Source organism: Oreochromis aureus, linkage group 7, assembly GCF_013358895.1.
Source record: "Oreochromis aureus strain Israel breed Guangdong linkage group 7, ZZ_aureus, whole genome shotgun sequence".
Taxonomy (NCBI): domain Eukaryota; kingdom Metazoa; phylum Chordata; class Actinopteri; order Cichliformes; family Cichlidae; genus Oreochromis; species Oreochromis aureus.
In genome coordinates, this window is record NC_052948.1 from 42,641,845 (window position 1) to 42,662,925 (window position 21,081).

Sequence of the window (21,081 nt, forward strand, 5' to 3'; positions counted from 1 at the left end):
AAGTCCAGTAATGCACAAGGAGTCTTAAGGTGTGCATTTGTTAAACACGGTTAATGTATTTAATGCAGATGTGTGTATTGCATTTCAACATGTAAAGAAAACCAACCTGTGTAATCCACGTGAAGGATTTTTTATTCTCGATGAAACTCCTTAAAATCATGATCCCTCATTTTTTCTCCTTTCTCAATTGTGAGTTTATATATCTGAATAAAAAGAACCCAAACCTCCTTTGGATGCATTACTCCAGCAACACTGAAAAAAAGTGATAGTAAATAACACAGCATATATTTTAATGACAACAGTGGAGTATACTCTTATATACACACATGGTGGTACAACAAAGGCAACACTGTCAGCTTTTCAGCCTGAGTAAATAATATAAAAGGAGCAATAAACACAATGCAGACCTGATGTAAACCACACAGATAATTTTACTACTTGAAATCTAATATGTTTATTTAGAAAATGCTTAAATTGCACACGTGTAATTATGCAGCCTATCTGGTAGAATGGAAATGAACTCATGTTTGTACAAATGACCGGAAAATGCACAGCGAATCAAACCCGAGAAGTAGTCAGCAGGTAGGAGATGACGAGTAACTGTGTGTTTGTGACCTCACAACTTAGAAGACTTTTGGTCCTTGCGTCATATAAATGTACAGCTGGGAAACGAGTGTTCTCTAAACTCTTTCTTTCAGTGATGTGATGCTGGTTCTACCTCGGTACCTTATGAGAACCAGCCCATATTTCTACAGGGCTGAGAACCAACCATTAGTTAGCAGAAGTTGGGGGCAATTTCTCCTTATGTGGCCTGCCTCTGAGAATTTCACTTTTTTCCCCCATTACAATGACTGTGTTCAGCACTAGATTAGGCACGCTGACAACAGAGAGATAAAAGAGAACCCAGATTAGATAAACATCTCTTTGGTGAGCTGGGCTCTTATTAGCCGTTAAACCTCTGAGTCTTAAATTCATTTATTACTGCAGAGACCAGAACAGACTCTGGAGATGAGCCAACTAAAACAAATGATATGCCAACAGCACAGTGACCTTTGAACCTTTTGACTAAAGAGTGAAACAAACAGCAACTGATCAGGCTTCAAGTTTCTTACGTTATTGAATTGGCCATATGAAACTGATAACATGCCTATCTATCAACTGTAGTTAAAACATCACCTTGCAGCTGCAATAAAGACCTTCACTAGATACAGAGATTTCGTGATAGCACCACAGCCCGTGTCAGAGGGCAATTTTATTGGCAGTGGAGAAATTGTTTGCAAAAATACATCCATACGAATAAAAATGAAGTACAAAATAATAAATAATGGCCAAATAAAAGCTTTCACCTCCATTAGATATCAAAACCACATGAGGTAACAACAGATTTAGAAAACCGCCAAACAAATATTTCCCAAATTAATATGATAAGTATTCAAAAACAGAACTTAAATGGTACTTAAAGTATAGATGGTAGAGTGCCATACAAGAAGCAGCTGCACTGTAAAAGAGTGAGCAGGTGACTGCCTTAATACCAGTAAACACACAGTGGGGAGTGTAGCTGATAAATACTGCAGAAAGGAAATCTGGAATTTTTTTATTTTGTGAGTCTCAAAAATGAGATTATGCTGAGAGCACCAGATAGCACAAGTATTTACTGCAACCTCAGCTTTAACTGGGGAGGATTACTGAGTCTGGATCTGACTTTCTTTTTAACTTGTGATGCTGGTGGATATCGTGGATTATGAATTTTATACAAGGTGGTGGAAATGACCAACTCAGAGTGACCCATGGAAGCTACAGGGTGATAAAATCCTGCCTCTGCATTTGTCGCTTGATCTTTTCGTCAACTGTTATGACCAGCAGCCGCACATTGCATTGAGCAGGTGTGTGGCTTCTTATGCAGCAGCAACGCAAAGGTGAGTTTACTCTTGTCCTTACTTAATGCACAATTTCTCCTTCTAAGAACAGATGTGTGTTTCCTCTTAGGAAATTGTCAAAAGCTCTGAAATGTGATGGAACTACTCAGTTTCACTGTGTTTGTTTGTGCTCCCAGATGACGATGTCCTGTACACATTAAAAAAACAAAGTGTAAAATCAAGCCCTACAAAGTCTGCTTAATGAACACAAGTTCATAAGTGATAAGTCAAAGCAAACTATGAGCTTCTCCAAACACCTGGAGGTTTCCCATCTTTAAGAATGGTCCAGCATCCCGGTGCAGATGGTTAACAGCAGAGGTACAAGGTGGAGAGAAGCTTCTCTGAGAGCAAAAGGTGGTCCGATCCCTCTTGACCACTAGTATAGGGCTTCATGATACTGTAAACCCCATGTAGACATATAAACAAAATGTTTTTTCCCTAAAAACATCTCGCTGAGTTTAGAGAGCATGCAGACGGTATGTCCAGTGTCAAAATGTGTTAAATGAGGCTGTAGATTGTACATACAAGCTTGTGTCAAGTGTCTCTGCGGTAACAGAAGAATGGCAGCAGCTAATGGCTGGTGAGCAGGCATCAAGACACACTGTGAGCAGACCTGTCTTTTTCTGAGGAGTCTGGACGGTGATCTGACTGAGGTGATGTATACAGGAAGTTACAGCACACGTAGAGGGGGAACGATAACAACCGACTGTCCAGGTTCATCACCACATACTCCTATAGAATTGAAGGAATCGAAGCATGTTACCAAGTTCACAATTTCCTTTTAGAAATGGTGACTAGTGAGTATTCACTGACCTGGTCTTTCTCTAGAGTGAGCAGCTGGTAACCTGTTGAGCGACTGCAGACCAGCTTTCCACGACTGTCAAAGGAGGCAAGACGTAACCTGGAGACAAAGATGTTTGAAGATAGGTAAAGCTTTCAAACATTTCAACAGCTTGCCACCAGGTTAGTTCGCTTTGTTGCAAAGAGGTGACATGAAGTTTAACAGCATTCACTGTCACAGGGTCAATACATTATCAGCTGAACACTATAAACTATACATCAGTTTCTATTGTAAATTTGAATACATACACAATTTAATATATAATATATTAAAGTATACATAACAAAAACATGTATAGAAGTAGACATGAGACATTCATGTCAAAGAGTAGAGTATACACCCAAAGAGTATATACACATAATAAAAATGATCCAGTCATTTCCAAGTTTAAAGTAGGTTAACACAACACAATAAATGCAGACAAAGTCATGTGAAAAGCAAAGTATACCCTATGACTCAGTAGTTTGTAGAAGCAACTTTAGCAGCAGTAAGTAAGTGATCCTTTTCTGTGTGACTTCATTAGTGTCTCACATGGTTGTGGAGGAATTTCGACCCACTCGTCTTTGTAACTTTGCTTCAGTTCATTGAGGTTTGCAGGCATTTATTTATACACAGCTTTCATTTCTTCAGGTTGAGGTCTGGACTTTGACTGGACTATTGCGACACATTGATTCTGCTGCGTTGTAAATTTGCTGCTGTGGTTTGGATCGTCCTATGACTGAGATCATGATTAAAGCTACTTTTGAACTATATCCTAAAATCAGCTGGGCTCTTCCTTATTTTTGTTCAACTTTTAAGTCAAGCATTTGAAATGTTGGTGTAATATTTGATTATTTTCTGGGCTTTGACCTGCAAGTAAAATCTTTGTCCCTGTTTCATTAATTTAAAGAACAATTCGATAAATTGCGACATATAGTCCCCTCAGCTAAGCTGGAAATCATTACTCATGCACTTGTGACATCGTATTTATTCATATCGTGATTATTGTAATGCCCTGTTTACCGGCATGGACAAATCATCTCTTTCTCTGTCTATAAGCTTTAAAAAAATGCTGCGGCCAAGACTATTAACACATTCTAGAAAGCAAACTCAGGACGCTCCCTTTAAAAACAAACATACACTCATTCTTTTTATTTATTAAGTTAAGTTACTCTGTTGTGTTGTGTTGTTTGTGTTGTGCCGACGTGGGACAGTTTCCAATTCGTTGTACTATTACAGTGACCAATGCTGATCAGTCACATGTTCACAGTCAGTACTGGCCCACTTCATCACTGTATCCTAATAAAATAACTGTAGCCAACTGAGAAGTATAGCAACTAAATCAACGATAAATGCAATAAATCAACTTTAGCAAATGCTTTATGACCAAATATTGCTTAGCTCGAGAGTGTGTTTGCACATTTATCTCAATATAATGATTGTAGTTTCTCTATTTGCATTTTTTCTATGCAATGAAATTTTATTTATATAGCACCAAATCACAACAACAGTCACCTCGAGGCATTTTTTAAGGTAAAGATTCTACAATTAAAGCGGGATTATACAGTCTGGTTGCCTGCACCACTGACCTGTATGCCAAGTGTCTTCGTGCTTGTAGACTGACAGCGCCCCCACATGGCTGACTCAGAGTATTCCTCTTGAAGACGATGAAGCGATTTGTGTAGGTCACCAGCAGGTCGAAACCAAAGTTAAAGCCCGTCCACCTCCAGCAGTACTGAGAAAAGGGGAATATCACCATGTTTTCCCTTTGTAGAAATGAATCCATAAACAAAAACTGTATGGAAACAAACTCACATCTCCATCTTTAATGAGCTTCCTGCCACACCTCATGCTGCTCTGCTCAAACTCGTCTTTGTTGGGCTCCTGAGGTCTAATAAACAGAAGTGTTTGTCATCACAACAGCATTAAAGCAATGCACGTGATCCATGTGTCGCATAAAACACCACTAAATCAGTCCAAATTCAATCTACTGACTCGTTTAAAGTTTCAGGTTCTTACCCGTTATCATTCTCAAACTCTGTCCGGAGCATGGCAAACCACTGGTTCTTATACACGGACGTCAACCAGTCTGGAACATAAAGTACATAAACACGAGAAACACATGTTAAAATAACCACACACGAAAAAAGCTGCACATTTATGATGAAATGACATCAGCCGGAGCCATAAATTACCAGGAGGCAAAATGTTGTCCCTCTCCAAGATGCGTGCAGACGCGAGGTCATTGATGATGTACTGCAGGCGCACAAAGTTGAACACTGACCGAAAAGGAACGCCCTCATCTGTGTTCAAGAAGGGTTCCTTCTCACAAAGATCTGTTGATAAAGGTTAATTAGAAAGACAGAGTGTGATTAACACAGCTAATCTAATTAGCTTTAATTTCCATTTTATTTTGAATTTATTTTTGAATTCTTGTTTTCAGTTTAGTTCACTTTGAGTTAGTTGCAGAGTGGGTCTGCTCATTTAAGTTACTTTAGTTTTCATTCGTTTAATTGTTCATTTTAGCCTTTTATTATGATACAGGGTTTATTTATAGGAGCAAGATATAAAAAGCTAAAAATTAGCATTACTGTGAAAACACTTTGTGACAGTGGCCTCAACAAACAAGCCTCATCAAGCGGCCAAATAACTAAATAACTAAAATGTTTCCTTTGGTTTGTAATTTAATTTTAGTTATAATAACCTTGGTGATTTCACCCGATGTGCATTACAGTACCTGTCCTGCGCTTGCAAAGCCAGGCATCAGCGTCAGCCAGAAGCTGCTTGATGGGGCCGTCCCACAGTGGATTGAGCTGCAGAAACATCCACTGCAGAAAGAGGCGAGAATGCTTAAAATATGCATCATATTGCAGTGACTGTAACAGGAAAAATGTCTATGACTGTGCTTGTTCTACCTTTTTCAGAGCAGTGTAAACATCCATCTCCACCTGCATGACAAACAAGTCAGAGGACTGGATGAGTTGCTCCATGACCTCCACCCTGTAACAGATAGAGACAAGTTTATGTATTGTAAACAGTGAAAGGAGCCACATCATACACGCTACAATTGGAGTTTCTACCCCATGATACTGGCGCTCAAAGTTGATAACAGATTAAGATCATGCTGGATGGAAACTAGCTTTTGACTTTAGACTGTGACATTTAAATTGCTAGTATACCCTCTGATCACTTCACACACCGCTGCAACATCATCACAAAGGCATTTTTCTTTATGCTCGCCATTAAGGTGCAGGTATTCATTGGAGCAGGCCAGTTTTCCTGAATGATAGGTGTCGTCACTCAGACAATAGTGGCACATCAGCGCTGATGTAGGAAGAGAAGAAGTCGAAACCGGAAGCCAAGACATTGTCAAGTGGGGTTTTTTCCCCCATATAGTCTCATGTTTTCAAATTGTTGCAAAATCTCCCTCTTTATAATCTCTTTTGTCTGTGACTTTAAAGTTCTGTAGCAAAATATAACTAAAATGGCAGTAAAAACACGTCCAATTACAAAAATCAAGAGATGCACGGCTGGCAAGCGCCAGCAGATGCAACATCGCTTCAGCATTGCGCCACCTGTGACGAGGTGCATGGTGACCATAAAAGCTGGTGTGAAATTGATGGGTTTCCAGTTTTCAAACAGAGCTTAGATGTGTTTTTCATGTGGATATCACCTGTTCTTGGTAATGAGGGCTAAAAAATGCCAGAAAAAAAAAAGAATGTAAAATCTGGCACTAAGATTAAGTAATTTATATCTAAGTAATCAGAGTCTGAAACGGGTACAATTTGTATAGTATGAAGGTAAATTTACAAGTATTCATTAAATACTCTGAATATAGTTTCCATAAACAAAATCTAACTCTGTTAGTTCATGAACAGAGAAGCTACACTGAAAGTCAGAACAAGTCAAACACACCCAAGTTCTTTCATCAGGTCGACATTTTGGTGGGTCATCAGGTTGTTTAGAAGCCACTCGAGACATCTGGGGAAAGAGACACACAAACACACACACACATATATATATATATATGTATATGTAAGCATTTCCACACATGTACACACTTTCTTATGTGACATAAACAACCCAATTATGTCAACATTCTCACTTTTTAATGACTGAATCCAGGCCATAGATGCTAGCACAAGCATAGTAGCCACACACAGTCTTTGCACTGATGTTTTCCTTCATGGTTTCGCCACACTGCTGGATCAAATCATCCTGTGAACACAGACCATGAAATTTATTAAGATTTAGTATCATTCAAAATACAGATATCTGTCTCTCCTTTCAGTGACTTGTTTTTACACGTACTTACCAGCTGTAGCATACAAGCAGCAGCAAGAATACTGACGACTCTGCTGGGTTTGATCAGAACGTCATCACGGTACAGGGATCCAAACACGACTTGTAGAGCTACACAGGGACGTACAAAGCCATCAGCCAAGTACAAGTACAAAGCAGGCCAGTTAGCACCCGTTTTCTGTGACTCTCACCTTCAGTATCAATGTTCTGATCTGGGATCTCCAGGTTGATTTCCATCATGCTGGACTCCTTCCAGGACCCGCTGAACATGCTGGAGAAATACCCCGACTGTAAAGTGCAGGGATATGATAACTCATACAAGATAATGTAACACTGGCTGCTTTGAAGATGCCTCGGCGTGTGTTTGTTTTACCTGGCAGAGGTACACTTTGTGGAGGTTCCACTCCTGTCCTAGAGCGCAGATACGAATGTCACTGTTTTCCCCATTCAGAAACAAGGTCTGATAAATGTACTTTGATGTGCTTTTTAATTTCTTCCTGCTCGAGGAAAACATAAAAAAACCAGAGAACAGAAAAAAACGAGAGTAAGACAAAACACAGACAACTTAAAGATATCTGATTCTGAACTGGCCGGACTTGCCTGCGAGGTGTATCGAGTATGCCATCATCCTCCTCTTGCTCACTGTCACAGTCACACTGAGCATTTCGTTTCCTCTTCTTACACTCGCAGCTATGTTTGCGGTTGGTACTTGTGCCCTCTGTGGCCTCTTCTGGTCCCTGAGAGGACAGCTGAAACCTGCTGCCCAGAATTCCCATTTCTGTGCTTTCAAAGAGACATAAAGCAATCAAAAATATCAAGTCAGTTATGTATACTGTAGTTTCACAGTTCATCAGAATCAATACTTTTGGAGTGGTACTTTAGCTGCTGTGTTAAGTAAATGTTTAATTGTCGTGCAAGCACATAAAATTTCGAGGCACCACAGGTTACATCCAGACAAACTGCCTGTTTTGCTCAACGGTCAAAGAAATCCACAGATATGGTACTGTGCAAAAGTCTTGAGCTGCCACCATTTCTTTATGCTTTGCTTTCAGTGAGCCAGACGACCTCTGAATTTTTAAAGTGGTCTTGAGCAATAGTTCTCCAGGCTTTACAAATGTCTTTCAAAGTTCTGTTTTTGTGAAAATTAAATGCCAGCACAGAAAAGTACCATCAGATTTTGATCCACCATGCAATACCATCTCATAAGCTTCTGACTGGTAACAGCTTCATTTTTCAGCATGACAATGAAACACACTGCCAATGCAGTAAAAGCATACCTGGGTAGAAAAGCACACAGTGAAACACTATCAGTCATGGATCAGCTCCCCCAGAGCCCGGACCTCAACATCACAGAAGTAGTGTGGGATCATCTTTTCAAAAAACAAAACGAAAGGCAGCCAATATCCAAAGAAGAGCTTTGAATGTCCTTCAAGAAGCCTGGAGAACTATTCCTGAAGACTAGGAGCTCAATTATATAGAAAAACGTGAATAAAATAAAGACTCTCAACAAATTAGATTATAAATATTAATAACACCATGCGAAAAGATGAGTGTAACGCAATGAGGAGCTTAAATAAAAGTAGAAACTAAAACAGGTTTTGTGGCAGATAAGGAAGAAACGCTTCCCTGCATAACTTGTATAACTTGACTGACTGTGAAGTGAAATGAATACACATGCTTGAACATCATTATTTATTATGAAAGCAACAGACTAATAAACCACACCACTTTTCCTTATTCTTGTGCTACACTTGCCTTTGTAGCTTTCACCAACATTGGCCTCATGTAACTAGTTAGATATCCAGAAAAAAGCAAGTGGCACACTCCTTGGTTAACAGTAAGCCACTATCACATCTCGACCCAATTTTTGTCGTCATCTCGACCCAATTTTTGTCGTTTTATATTTTAAAACACAGGCACAAAATATTTTACAAAACAAAGCCTTGAATGAAGTTTGCTAAGAGTGTCCACAACAGAGTCTGATGCGAGTTATGTTTATCACCCAAACAACGACTTGGCTGACTCACCTGCTGATTATGACAGGGAGAAGGCTGAGAGGGAGACGTGTGACGTGTTAATGTGGACCGTAAACACCGGCTGATTATCTCAGCTCAAACGTTGACGAGCCAGTTAAGAGGCGATCCAGCCTCACAGCTAGCTTAGCTGCCACATTCACAATAGTATAAAAACAGTAACAGCGCTTATTCTGACTGGCTGCTGCTCCGTACAGGTCTCCAGACAGCACAGCTGCCTCTGCTTCCAGTTACATTTTTCTAAATTATAGCGAAAGTCATATAATTTAGCAGATGATGTCTAACTAAAAAATTTCTGAGGCTGTTTTTTTTTTTGGTTCTTCTTCTTCTTCGTCGTCGTCTTCTTCTTCTAAATGTTATTGGCGGTTGACAAATAACTGAATGGTGCATTACCGCCACCAACTGGTGTGGAGTGTGACTGGAACGTCGCTCAAAAAAACAAAAAACAAAAAACAAAAAAATTCAAATCCTCCCAAGCAATTTACTCTCTTTTAAAACTGGAATAAGTCCTGATAACTGTTACTTCTAGAGTCCTTTTGCAGTAAATCAATAAGATCTAGTTTCATTTTTCTCATTCTGATTTTCTTCGTTCTCCTACAACTTCCTGTGGTTCTCATTTCTCCTGCCCTCCTTTGAATTTTATACAACCACCATCCCCTCCTTTCCTCCTCCCACAGTTTTTGCCATCTTTTCTTCATTTCTTGCCTTACAATACTCTTTATCTCTGTCTGACTGAAGCTAATAGCCAGGTCAACTTCCCCATGTTTTGTGGCTTCCTTTGCAGCTCTATCTGCCATTTCATTTGCTTATACTCCATAATAAGATAAGATAAGGTAAAGGTAACCTTTATTAGTCCCACACGTAGGAAATTTGTAATGAGCTGGAATCCATAAAAACACAACTGTAAGTCCCATCATGTTCAATTCAATTCAATTTTATTTATATAGATTATACAGATACATTATATTTAATACCTTTTTGCATTCATCCACCATTTTCTGAATGTGTACAGCCCATGTTACCCTTTCATCCAACCACAATCCAAGAAACTTAAATTTACTCACTCTTTCTAATTCTTAACCATATAACTTAAGCTTGACGTCCTCACCAATTCTTCTCCTTGTAAAAAACATTGTCTCGGTCTTATCAACTGAAAATTTAAAACCCCACTTAAATGACCACTCTTCAACTTTTCCAGTTGCTCCCTGCAATTTCTTTACAATAAACTCTACTTTATTCCCCCTCTTCCACATTACACCATCACCTGCAAACAGTGAAAACCCTATCCCACCCTCTATGTCATTAAACACATCATTTATCATTAAAGAAAATAACAAAGGGCTCACTATGCTAACTTGAGGTGTAACGTTTTCTACAGGAAACCTCTCTGAGTGAATCTTCCCAATTCTCACTTGTATCTGTCTTCCCCTTAAAAAATCCTTTATCCATCTGAACATCTTCCCACTGATACCCAGTTTCCTGACTTTAACTAGAAGGCCTTCCCTCCACATCATATTGTAGGCTTTTTCTATGCCCCAAAACACCACCACTACACTCTGTTTATTTGTGCTTTCCTGACTTCATGTTCCAAACACAATACCGGATCCATTGTGTTCCTCCCTCTTCTGAAACCACTTTGATGTTTAGAAATATATCCTTTACTTTCTATATAGTACATTTGTCTTTCATTTACCATTCACTCTATTATTTTACAGATATTAGATGTTAAAGCTATAGGTCTGTAATTTTCTGGATTTGTATCATCCTTTCCTGGTTTATGTATGGGCACATCCACTGCCTCCTTCCAGCTTTGCAGCTGTTTCCCACCCTCCCAAACTATAGAACTATATTAGAATTATATAACTATATAGTTATATAATTCTAATAAAAGATCTCTAGCTGACTCACTGAGATAGTTTATCATGATATAGCAAACCTGATCTTTTCACGGTGCTGATAATTTGGATTTCCGAAGCACTTGATTCAATTCTGTTTTTGTAAAAGGAATATTCAATAAATCATCTGTATCTTCTACATGTTTCAGTAAATCCCTATTCTCTATGATTGCCTTTTCTCTTCCTCTTCGCCCTTCTTCACTAACATTGCCTGAACTATGGATTTTAACATAGTTTTCCTCATCTTTTACAGCTCTTGCTTCTCCATCCAATATTGGATATCCATACTCCCTTTTTATACCATTCATCCTTCTAATCATTGACCAACCATTCAGTACTTTTGTCTCCCTCCCTACTGAATTACAAACCCCCCTCCAGAAGTCCCTCTTTACATTTTTAATGTTTCTTCTTACCTCAGCTTGAAATCTTTTATATTCAGTGAAATTCTGAAAACTGTGATTCCTCTCTGATATCTTAAAAGCTTTATTTCGATGCTTAATCACTTTATCACACTCCTTTGTCCACCAAGGTACGACCTTCTTTTCCCTTATACCTTCTTTCTTCTTTATCGCCCAGTTTGCTGCCTCTAAAACTGCCTTGCCAATAGAATAATTGAAATCATCCACCCCAGCATTCATATCAATCTTTTGCATTTCCTGATCACTAACTAATCTAAATGTGTCCCAATCCACATTACTGAAGCACCACTTAATAATACTTATTTATAATAATTATTTCTGGTTTCTTTTTGCATTTTTTGATGAATCTTTAAACTCTTGTCCATTTGCAATCAAACTTCTGGCATTCAGATAATCATATTGTCCTCTCCCCTGGTCCTCCTGCTTTCCCCTCCCCTCCAAGTCTTTTATTGATATGTTCCCAAGACATATCTTTAATGCCAAAAAACCTCTCTGCTCCTTTCACAGTTATTTTAATTTTCTCTGTTTTGTGTTTCATTTGATCTGTGCAATTTATAACATCGGCAATAAACAAAATAATCTTCTCCACTGTCAGTCCTGTATGAGTTCCACGTGTCTGTACTAAATCTGATGTCGACATTGGTTGAACCTGTCCTGTTGCGTCCTTTGCCTTCTGTACCCTCTTGACAGCCTCTGCGGGACTTATGTTGTGAGCTGCTTTGACTTGTTCAACCTCCATGGCCTTCTTTCTGACTTCACAGCCCCCATAACTTACCCTGTGCTGCCCCCCACAATTACTGCATTTATCCTGTACATCATCCCCACACAAATCTGTTTTCACCTCCACACTTGGGGCACCTCTGTTTCCCCTTGAAAACTGCAGCGATGTGCCCATATCTTTGGCATTTATAGCACCTGAGGGGCGGCGATACATACGCTCTAACCGGAAAGCTTATGCATCCTATTTTAACTTAATCTGGCAGGAGAACCTCCTGAAATTCCAGGGGTAACTTTTGTAATTCTTCTTCGTCTATCGGTGGTATCTAGTAACGGTTTTACGTCACGTAAGTAGCACATTGATGTAGCAGCTGAGCTCAGCGGCGCCATCTACTGTAAGACGGCGGAATTACACACGTAAATGAAATAGTGACGCGTTGTGATTTAATAATTTCAAATGCAGTTATGTGTTGCAGGGTACAGTTTCCTGGAAGATGTGTAATGTGTTATTACGTGTAATTTACATGTTCTAAATTACCTGTTAAATATACTGAGATAAATTTACATAAACAAGTTTATCTTAACAGTACTTTTAAATAAAAACTTTGTATAAGGTTTTATGGGATTGAATATGATGAATGTGAACGGCCTTCCTAATTTAAACAGATGAACTGGAATTTAAAGTGATCCAGTGCACAAAATGCAAGCACAATTACAGGGGTGTCTTCCTTCTCCCCACCATCACCAGCTGCTTGCCTGAGGGTCCCTCTTTCTACTTAGCTCTACAATATAAAGCCACGGGCCTCGCCAGTCAATGGCTGGACCCGCTTTTGCTTTAAGAACTGTCTTAACGCTTCATGGCACAGATTCAATAAGGTGCTGGAAACATTGCCAAGATAATTTGGTCTATATCGTTACGATAGCATCAAACAGTTGGTGCAGAAATACTGACTGCACATCCATGATGAGAATTTCTTGTTCCACCACAATCCAAAGTCAGTCCTTCTGTCTGTCCGTCCATCACAGAGGCATCAGCCTGAACAGAGAAGCCCAGACAAGTCATCCAGGGAAAAATCCCCAGCCAGCTGAGAGATGCAGTCTCTCCAGTGTGTCCTGGGTCTGCCCCAGAGTAAATAGATGGTTTTGCTTTCATGTTCAGCTTTCTCTTCACCACAATGCCCACGCTGCTGGAGAGGTGGCCCAAGTCCAGACTATGGGGTGTGGATTGGTGCCACATCCCAAAATGAAAATATCCACATGTACATATATTTGAGACTAACCTGACCAGGCAATGTCTTCGCAATCCACTCTTGTTCATTTTTGACAAGCCCATTTGAATTTTAGCTTCAGTTTTCTCATTCTTAGCTGACAGGAGCCGCATCTGGTGTGCTCTTTTGCTGCTGCAACCCATCTGCTTAAAGATTTGACATATTGTGCATTCAGACATGCTCTTCTGCAACCCTTTGTTGTAACAAGTTGTTATTTCTCTTACTGTTGTCTTCCTAACAAAGCAGTCTTATCTTAAATAACTAATTAAGTACCTTGAAAAAATTAGAACATGAAAAAAGTCATGTTATAATGTTGCATTGTATTTTATACTTTCTAAACATTCAGTTATACATCTTTTTTGGGGGGGATTTCAATCGTCAAAAACGGAACGGAGTGATTGAATCTGGATCTAAATTGGAGGATAAAATGAAATAAAGCTACAGTAACATCACGAACACACAAACAGACGTGACGGCTGAGCTTTCTCATTTTCAGGTAGCTCGGTTCGGTCACGTACGACACCAAGATATGACCTAATTCAGGGACGACGAAATTCTTGAGTCTCAACCAGGATGTGACGTCTAAGAAACGCCCTCTGGTGGGTGGGGCCAGAGTGGGAATCAGCCAATAGACGAAAAGCACCTCTTTCACAACATTCCAATCGCTCCTGTCCCATCCTCCTCCTCCGCCGCCTCCTCCTGTCCTCCTGTCCGCCTGACACACTACTGTGTGTGGAGCTGTGACACGTAAACTTTGTCGGTGACCGCACAGAACTCCCGCACCTGGGTCAGGGAGAGCAGAGAGACCCTCCTCCCCCCTGTCCCGAACCAGAACCCGGCATTTGTCTAACATGGAGGCGGGAGACGCTACGGCAGGTGAGGTTATTGTTGCAGTGGCACATCGTGCGGGGTTGTTGTTTATGTAATAACGTAATAACCAGTTAGACCAACATGTAGCAAATAATGTCTAAACCCGAGCCGTGTTCAGTGTGTAAATGAGAGCTGGAAGGTTTGTAACTCACGCAGGGACTCTGCGTGAGTGAGTTAATTCACTTCGTGTTTAGTACATAAAAACTCCAATTTGTGCCCTGCAGGCGCTTTTGTGCGCCGTGATGGAGATGATCAAACTGCAAAGGACCAGCACAAAGCTCCTAAACGTGAACAAACGCCCACCAGAAGCAAGATGGAGCAAATATTTGGCTTCAAGAAGGAGGACCTGACTTCCTGGCACAGCTTTGTGTCTCTCCTGAACCGCCCCACGGATCCTGCATCTCTGGGCATCTTCCGCTGCTTGTTTGGTAAATTAATCACACCTGTACAGTCTGCCTGCTGGGTATACTGACTGTCTCAGACCTGCTGTGATGCTTTTGATACTTTGTGCAGGTTTGCTGATGGTCATAGACATTACACAGGAACGTGGCCTCAGTAACCTGGACTACAAGTACCTGGATGGGGCCCCCGTGTGTCGCTTTCCTCTCTTCAACTTCTTACAGCCCTTGCCACTGGACTGGATGTACCTGGTGTACGTGGTGATGTTCCTCGGTGGGTCAGGCTGAGTGTTTTTAGGTTTATTCCCGACTTGAGAGAACACCTGTTTTTGAGTCTGAGTGGATGCAGTCTTTTTTTTAATAGGAAGCGCTCTCTGTGGGAAACACATGCCTGCATTTTTCCACTTACATTTTTTCCCCCCAAGCCAGCCGACTCTTGCAAGTTTTAAATCAATGAAAAGGTAGAGCTCACTAAAGATTGAGCAAGAAAGCAAACAGACAGCAGATACAAAGCTAGGACACATCAGCCTTATTAAAGTTATACATGTTTTTCACGTATAACCAACAAGTTTAAAAGTGTTGACTAGTAATTAGATTAAATGAGTGGAAGGGCAATTTTGCATAGATTTCTATAAAATTGGACCTCTTATCCCCCCCAGAGTAGTCGCTCAGTCTTGGCTGTTTCTTTTGGACCCAGGAGTTTGGATACAAGCTGCAGAGAGAGAGAGAGAGAGAGAGACAGTAAAGGAATGAAACTAGAGGCCAGATTTGCACATACGTAGCATGCAGCCCGACCACTCACCCTCAGAGTTGAGCATTTTTTGGGTTTCTGCTGTTATGAGATCCTGAAAGTCAGAAAACATCAGCCATTGCTGCTTTTAACCATTTAATAACTTAGAAGTAAGTTTAAGTAACTAAGTTACTAAATACAACATAATATTCTTTTAGTGATGAATGATCCCATTAGAGTCAAAGAAAGATAAAGCGGGGTATGCATGTGGTGTTGACAACTTTTTACTTTTATAAAATTACTTTTCATTCACTTTTGTGCTTACAACTGTTTTATTAATGATTAGTGTCTTGATAAAGTCACTGTCACATTAACAAGTTGCCTCATTGCAGTGTCCCTCGGTTAGTCAGTCCGATCCACTGTTTGCTTGTGATGTCACTGAGCGGTGGGTCAGTCTGGTAAAAAGCCAAAAGTTACTGTTTAAAAAAAAGAAGCTGGGTCCTACATTTCCCATAATGCAACACCAGCATCTTGATTAGCCCTTGATGCCTAGTTAAACTAATCATTTCCATTTAAAATGTCGCTTTACAACAAACTTAATTGCAATGACTTCACTCTGAATTCAATGTGACAAGTTCCCTTTTAAAAAAAAGTCTTCACAAGCTGAGTTTTTTTAAAGTTTGTTTCCACCACTGGAAAAATAAAGTGTTTTGCCATCCATGAGTCAACATTTTAGCTTATTATCTACAAAATCTTGACTTACTCACTCAAACTTTGAGTAAATAACCTGATATGAAAAGCGTTTTTGTTTTCAGTGGGGGAAACAAGCTTCCATAGAGTCAGGATAGTTAGGAGATACTATTCATGTGTAAAAACAGACTCATTAACGATAAGAATTTATTTATTTTTGCGATTCTTGTTTTTGACTTAAGGCGCTTCGGGAATCATGCTCGGCTGCTTCTACCGCCTCTCCTGCCTCATGTTCCTCTCCACGTACTGGTACATCTTCTTCCTGGACAAAACCACCTGGAACAATCACTCCTACCTCTACGGCCTCATTGGATTTCAGCTCACACTCATGGATGGCAACAGATACTGGTACGGTGATGTTTAGTAATCTACCTGAGTGTGTGTTTGTGCTTGTTTGTTTCTCTCATTGATGCCTGCGCGTGTGTTTTTGTAGGTCTATCGATGGACTGCGGAGACCCTCTGTACGAAATGCTCATGTGCCTCTGTGGAATTACACACTGCTGCGAGCTCAGGTTTGTTTATTTAGCTCATATATATGATACATGTTTTTCATCTTATGGATTCATAAGTCACCTAATGACATCTCTGTTGTTCCTCAAAGATATTTATAGTATACTTCATTGCTGGAGTGAAGAAGTTGGATGCTGATTGGGTGGAGGGATACTCAATGTCATACCTGGCTCACCATTGGCTGTTTGACCCCTTCAAGTAGGTATTTTTTTGAAGCCTTTACCTGTGATTTTCCCAGTACTTTGTTTCTGATCATGCCTTCCCCTCCTTTATCAGACTGATTCTTCCTGTGGAGTTAGTAAGCCTGTTGGTGGTGCATGGAGGCGGTCTCATTTTGGATCTGACCGCTGGCTATCTGCTGTTTTTTGACGTTACTCGGCCTTACGCATTTTTCTTTGTCAGCTACTTCCACTGTATGAACTCGCAGCTCTTCAGCATTGGTGAGTTATTCTTTTTTTAAAGGAATACTTTTAATTCTGTGCTGTCGTTTTACCTCCGTCTTAATCCTCCACAGGGATGTTTCCCTACACAATGCTGGCCACCAGTCCTCTCTTCTGCTACCCTGACTGGCCAAGAAATTTTTTTGCCCATTTTCCATCATTCCTCAGGCCAGTCCTGCCCCTCACTTCACCGGGGTCCCAGCCCAGCCCTTCCTGTGTTTACGAAGAAATCCAAGGCAGTGGCACTCAGCAAAGACAGACCCCAGCTGCTGCCAAACCATCCAAATTGAGACTAAAACACAAGCTGGGAGCCATTTTTACTGTTCTTTACTTAATGGAACAGTTCTTCATGCCCTACTCCCACTTCATCACACAGGTACTAAGATCTTTGTTTCGAAATGCTTGTATAGATAACACATTCATCCATGAAGCCCTCTCTGAGTTATCTGCTGAGACCATTGGTTGCTCAATCTGTTGTCAACAGAGAGCTGAAAGCCCACTACACTCAGTGGTGAATTTGAAGTGTGAAAATGGTGATGTGATTTATGACTTTATTTAAACTTCTTTTTTTTGTCAAGGGTTATAACAACTGGACTAATGGCCTGTACGGATATTCATGGGACATGATGGTTCACTCTCGCAGCCATCAGCATGTTAAAATCACCTACAAAGACAGGAAAACGGGTGAAACTGGATATCTGAACCCAGGGGTGAGTTAGAGGGGAAACACTGTCAGATTCGATAACGTTTGCTATCTGAGCTAAAAAAAAACAAAACAAAAAGTAGTGCTTACAGAAGTGCTTTGTTATTATTAATATTATGCATTAGTTATAACTGTAATCTGTGCTATTTTTGTTTTAAGTTGTGCTGTTTGGAATTCCTTTAATTTCTCCCGACAGTGTCTCCATCTGTATATGGATGTTTCTTTAATAAACAAAACTGCCTTTCCTTGACCTTTTTAGATTGCAGTCTTTCCTAAATTCTTGCTCTTCCAATTTACAATCTGCCTGCTGTAGGTGTTCACACAGAGCCGTCGCTGGAAGGACCACGGAGACATGCTGAAGCAGTATGCTACATGCCTCCATCAGTACCTGCCTCGCTATAACATCTCCGATCCTGAAATCTACTTTGACATCTGGGTGTCCATCAATGAACGCTTCCAGCAAAGGTACGAGAGCTTTTTGTTTTTTAGCCTTCTGTCAAAATTGTAAAAGGATGAGGTTTAAATCTGCTCTGAATGCTTTTCTAAGGATCTTTGATCCTCGTGTGGACATTGTGAGGGCTGAATGGTCACCTTTCAAACCGAACAAATGGCTCATGCCTCTGCTGGTGGACCTCTCGCCTTGGAGGACCAAGTTCCAGGAGATCGAGGGAAGTTTGGACAATCAGACCGAGATTGTCTTTATTGCTGACTTCCCAGGTTACAAACCTCACTTTTACAGTTTTTCTTTTGGATGAAAAAGCCATGTATGGTGTGTTGTTTTGTTCCTCATTATGTGTTATTGTTATCTTCCCTTTTTAGGTCTCCACTTGGAAAACTTTGTGAGTGAAGATTTGGGCAACACCAGCATCCAGGTGTTGCAGGGCCAGGTGAATGTAGAGATAGTGGAGGAGAAGAAGAACTACACTCTGCAGCCCGGTGAGCAGATAAAGGTACAGCTGCTCACCATTGTCACTGTTCATGCTTTGCTCTTTATCTTGTTTTAGTATTTACCTTACTGTGGCTTTGTGTAGGTACCTGCCGGGGCTTATCATAAGGTGTACACAGTGTCCGAGGACCCCTCTTGCTACATGTACGTCTATGTAAACACCACAGAGGCGGCACTACAGAAGAACTTCACCAAGCTGTATGAAATCCAGGAGCGTGTTCGCAATGGAACAGGTGAAGATGCTTTCAAAAATAACACATTGCATAGCATTTAGTGGATTATTTTAGGTGGTTACAGAATAGTGGTAAGGTTCCTGAGAAAGATTTGAAAACATACATGCTCAGTGCTGTGTAGGTTACCCATGTACCCACAAAACAGGGCAGAGGATTCTTCAGATTGTGGCTTGCTTTTGTTCTCCCCTTTCTTTCCATGGATGCTCAATTGGGTTTGGATCTTTGGAATTTGGAGGCACAAGTTAAAGTTGTTCCCTTAGCTCCCTGAGCCGTTCCAGAGTAGTTTTTGCATTGTGGTGAGACACAACTTCCTGCTGGAATACTTTAAAAAGTTGTTACTCCAGTTACAACCGCAGATGTGTGTACGTGCTGGAGGCCTTCTGTTTTTCTTTCAGCTGCTCCCTTTAGAGGTCGCTATAGCAGATGATCTGCCTCCTCCTTTGCATGTCCTCCTTCACTTCACATTCCTCTGTTCCTTGTGCCTGACAGCTTCTCATGTCCAAACTATCTCAAACTGGCCTCTCTAGCTCATTAAGGATGTAGCAATACATAACCAAAAGAAAATGCAGTTAAAAATCAGTAAAGAAGGCCGACACTGTAAACAATACAGTAGATACTGTATATAAAAGTTTATGATGCTACTCGTGGGGTGGGGGTGTGTGCTTAGTCTGGTGGTGTATAACAAAGTCGAGGTGACTTTACATTTTAATGAAACAATCAATATATTTCCATTCACCTGTCGGTGGCTGATCTGCATGTCACTAAAAATCCCATTCAGCTCTCTCCTGGTGTGCCTGCTTTACTTGAATCCGTCTCACCCCACAGAAACTGAACCACTTCCTCCCGAGCTGCAGCCTCTCATGGCTGCAGATGATGACGAGGGTTCGGAGGTCAACGCCACTGACCCGATTGTGCGGCTGTTCCTGAAGAGGCAGCGACGGATGAAGGAAGTTAAGAAACGCAGGGAGGCCGGCGTGCTGGAGCGACTGCAGCGATTTGCCGTGAAGAAGTATTACACAATACGCAGAGGGTGAGTGCTGAGCTCTCTGAGAACGCACAGATGCAGACAAAGTGTAGAAAAACCAACTAAACAAACACGCGAACTCTGCATTTGTCTTCCAGAATCCTGATGACGGCCATTGCAATGAGAAACCTGGCAGTGGGTCTGCCTCCGCTCGAGCAGCTGACGAGGGAAGTTGCCTACGCCAACATGAAGGAACCTCAAGCAGAAGCCAGTCAAGACGAACGGCTCAAAGATGAAGTCGGTCATGCAGAACTTTAATGCCACTGAGGCCAAAAAAAATACTCGGTGAACTGCCTGTAGGTGCTGGATGACACATTCCCATCAATGTGAGTGCGTGTGTGTCCGCACTGTTACTACTGGACTGTTACTACACTGGGACATCACTGCCCGGAGATCACAGCGTCTTTTTTTTCCTGTTTTCTCTTCTGAAACATTTCAGATTACGTCCAAATGTAAAGTCACTACGTGGTTAGAGCTTTTGTTAATGACCGTTTTTTAAAAAAAAGTGTTGTTCTTAAAAATAAGTGCGCTTAAACAGATACCAGGCATTATTTTCTAGAGGAGCATATGTGTGTGTGCAAAAATGCTAATGCTGTTTTGAATGACAGAAGTGAAGCAGGTGGAAGCATGTGACTGAATAGGAAGGGTTTTATGTTTCAAAGGGACAGATCTCAGTGAACAGGATCCCTGTGGTCAAAAACTCCTCTTCCTTTTCTGTTTATCTGCCAGCTCCAACTAGATTAGAACAATTTGAGATAAATTATGTTTACAAATATTCATGATACTTCAGTCAGTTTAACGTTCTAACCAGCTTTGGTACAGTGCAAGGGAGAAAAGTCTTTTCTGTCATTTTTCTTATGGAGATCTATTGATGAAAATAAATTTTGATATTGAAATGAGTCTGACGACAAGCTTGCGGAAAATAGGGAATTCTTTTTCCTTTTATTGGTGTCAGTATTGTACACATTACCCTTCATAAAGTGCTACAGCAGACGTCCAGTGTTCACTGTAGGCTGGCATTATGGCACAGAATGACACACGGCACACAATATAAATACATATAAATCTACAACATGGATTTCCAGGCAATGATTTGCTAAGACACAC

General features: G+C 40.7%; 2 protein-coding genes across 4 annotated transcripts; one reads left to right on the top strand and one right to left on the bottom strand.

Annotated features, from left to right (window-relative positions):
• Window positions 1-11: 11 nt before the first annotated feature.
• On the bottom strand, window positions 12-9,406 carry gmcl1 (germ cell-less, spermatogenesis associated). 3 transcript variants are annotated; one of them, XM_031742503.2, is made up of 15 exons: window positions 9,066-9,406; window positions 7,639-7,816; window positions 7,412-7,535; window positions 7,230-7,326; window positions 7,052-7,149; window positions 6,842-6,954; window positions 6,652-6,717; window positions 5,652-5,736; window positions 5,474-5,564; window positions 4,932-5,072; window positions 4,756-4,825; window positions 4,552-4,627; window positions 4,326-4,471; window positions 2,730-2,817; window positions 12-2,648 (listed from the first exon to the last, which is right to left on the bottom strand). In XM_031742503.2, the coding sequence occupies exons 2-15, from the start codon at window positions 7,812-7,814 to the stop codon at window positions 2,508-2,510; spliced, it is 1,512 nt and encodes a 503-aa protein (XP_031598363.1). In that variant the 5' UTR covers window positions 7,815-7,816; window positions 9,066-9,406; the 3' UTR covers window positions 12-2,507. The 3 variants fall into 3 exon arrangements, with proteins under 3 accessions (XP_031598363.1, XP_031598364.1, XP_039471690.1); XM_031742504.2 differs by having other exon boundaries at window positions 2,508-2,648; window positions 7,639-7,821; XM_039615756.1 differs by lacking the exon at window positions 9,066-9,406 and adding an exon at window positions 8,316-8,358 and having other exon boundaries at window positions 2,508-2,648.
• A 4,626-nt stretch (window positions 9,407-14,032) lies between these two features.
• Window positions 14,033-20,873, top strand: ggcx (gamma-glutamyl carboxylase). The gene is made up of 15 exons (XM_031742455.2): window positions 14,033-14,246; window positions 14,465-14,668; window positions 14,754-14,912; window positions 16,301-16,466; window positions 16,552-16,630; window positions 16,720-16,826; window positions 16,905-17,068; window positions 17,143-17,444; window positions 17,647-17,778; window positions 18,085-18,236; window positions 18,319-18,488; window positions 18,591-18,721; window positions 18,803-18,950; window positions 19,776-19,980; window positions 20,073-20,873. The coding sequence occupies exons 1-15, from the start codon at window positions 14,222-14,224 to the stop codon at window positions 20,230-20,232; spliced, it is 2,304 nt and encodes a 767-aa protein (XP_031598315.1). The 5' UTR covers window positions 14,033-14,221; the 3' UTR covers window positions 20,233-20,873.
• Window positions 20,874-21,081: the final 208 nt, after the last annotated feature.

Bases quoted from the DNA above. Each gene is read 5' to 3' on its own strand.
- gmcl1 (XM_031742503.2), bottom strand. From the start codon at position 7,814: ATGGGAATTCTGGGCAGCAGGTTTCAGCTGTCCTCTCAGGGACCAGAA. The intron at 7,327-7,411 runs GTAAAACAAACA...TGCACTTTACAG, and splicing joins ACAAAGTGTACCTCTGCCAG to TCGGGGTATTTCTCCAGCAT. The intron at 2,818-4,325 runs GTCAGTGGTGCA...CTTTGTCTCCAG, and splicing joins CGAAGACACTTGGCATACAG to GTTACGTCTTGCCTCCTTTG.
- ggcx (XM_031742455.2), top strand. From the start codon at position 14,222: ATGGAGGCGGGAGACGCTACGGCAG. The intron at 17,445-17,646 runs GTACTAAGATCT...TTTTTTGTCAAG, and splicing joins ACTCCCACTTCATCACACAG to GGTTATAACAACTGGACTAA. The intron at 19,981-20,072 runs GTGAGTGCTGAG...TTTGTCTTCCAG, and splicing joins TATTACACAATACGCAGAGG to AATCCTGATGACGGCCATTG.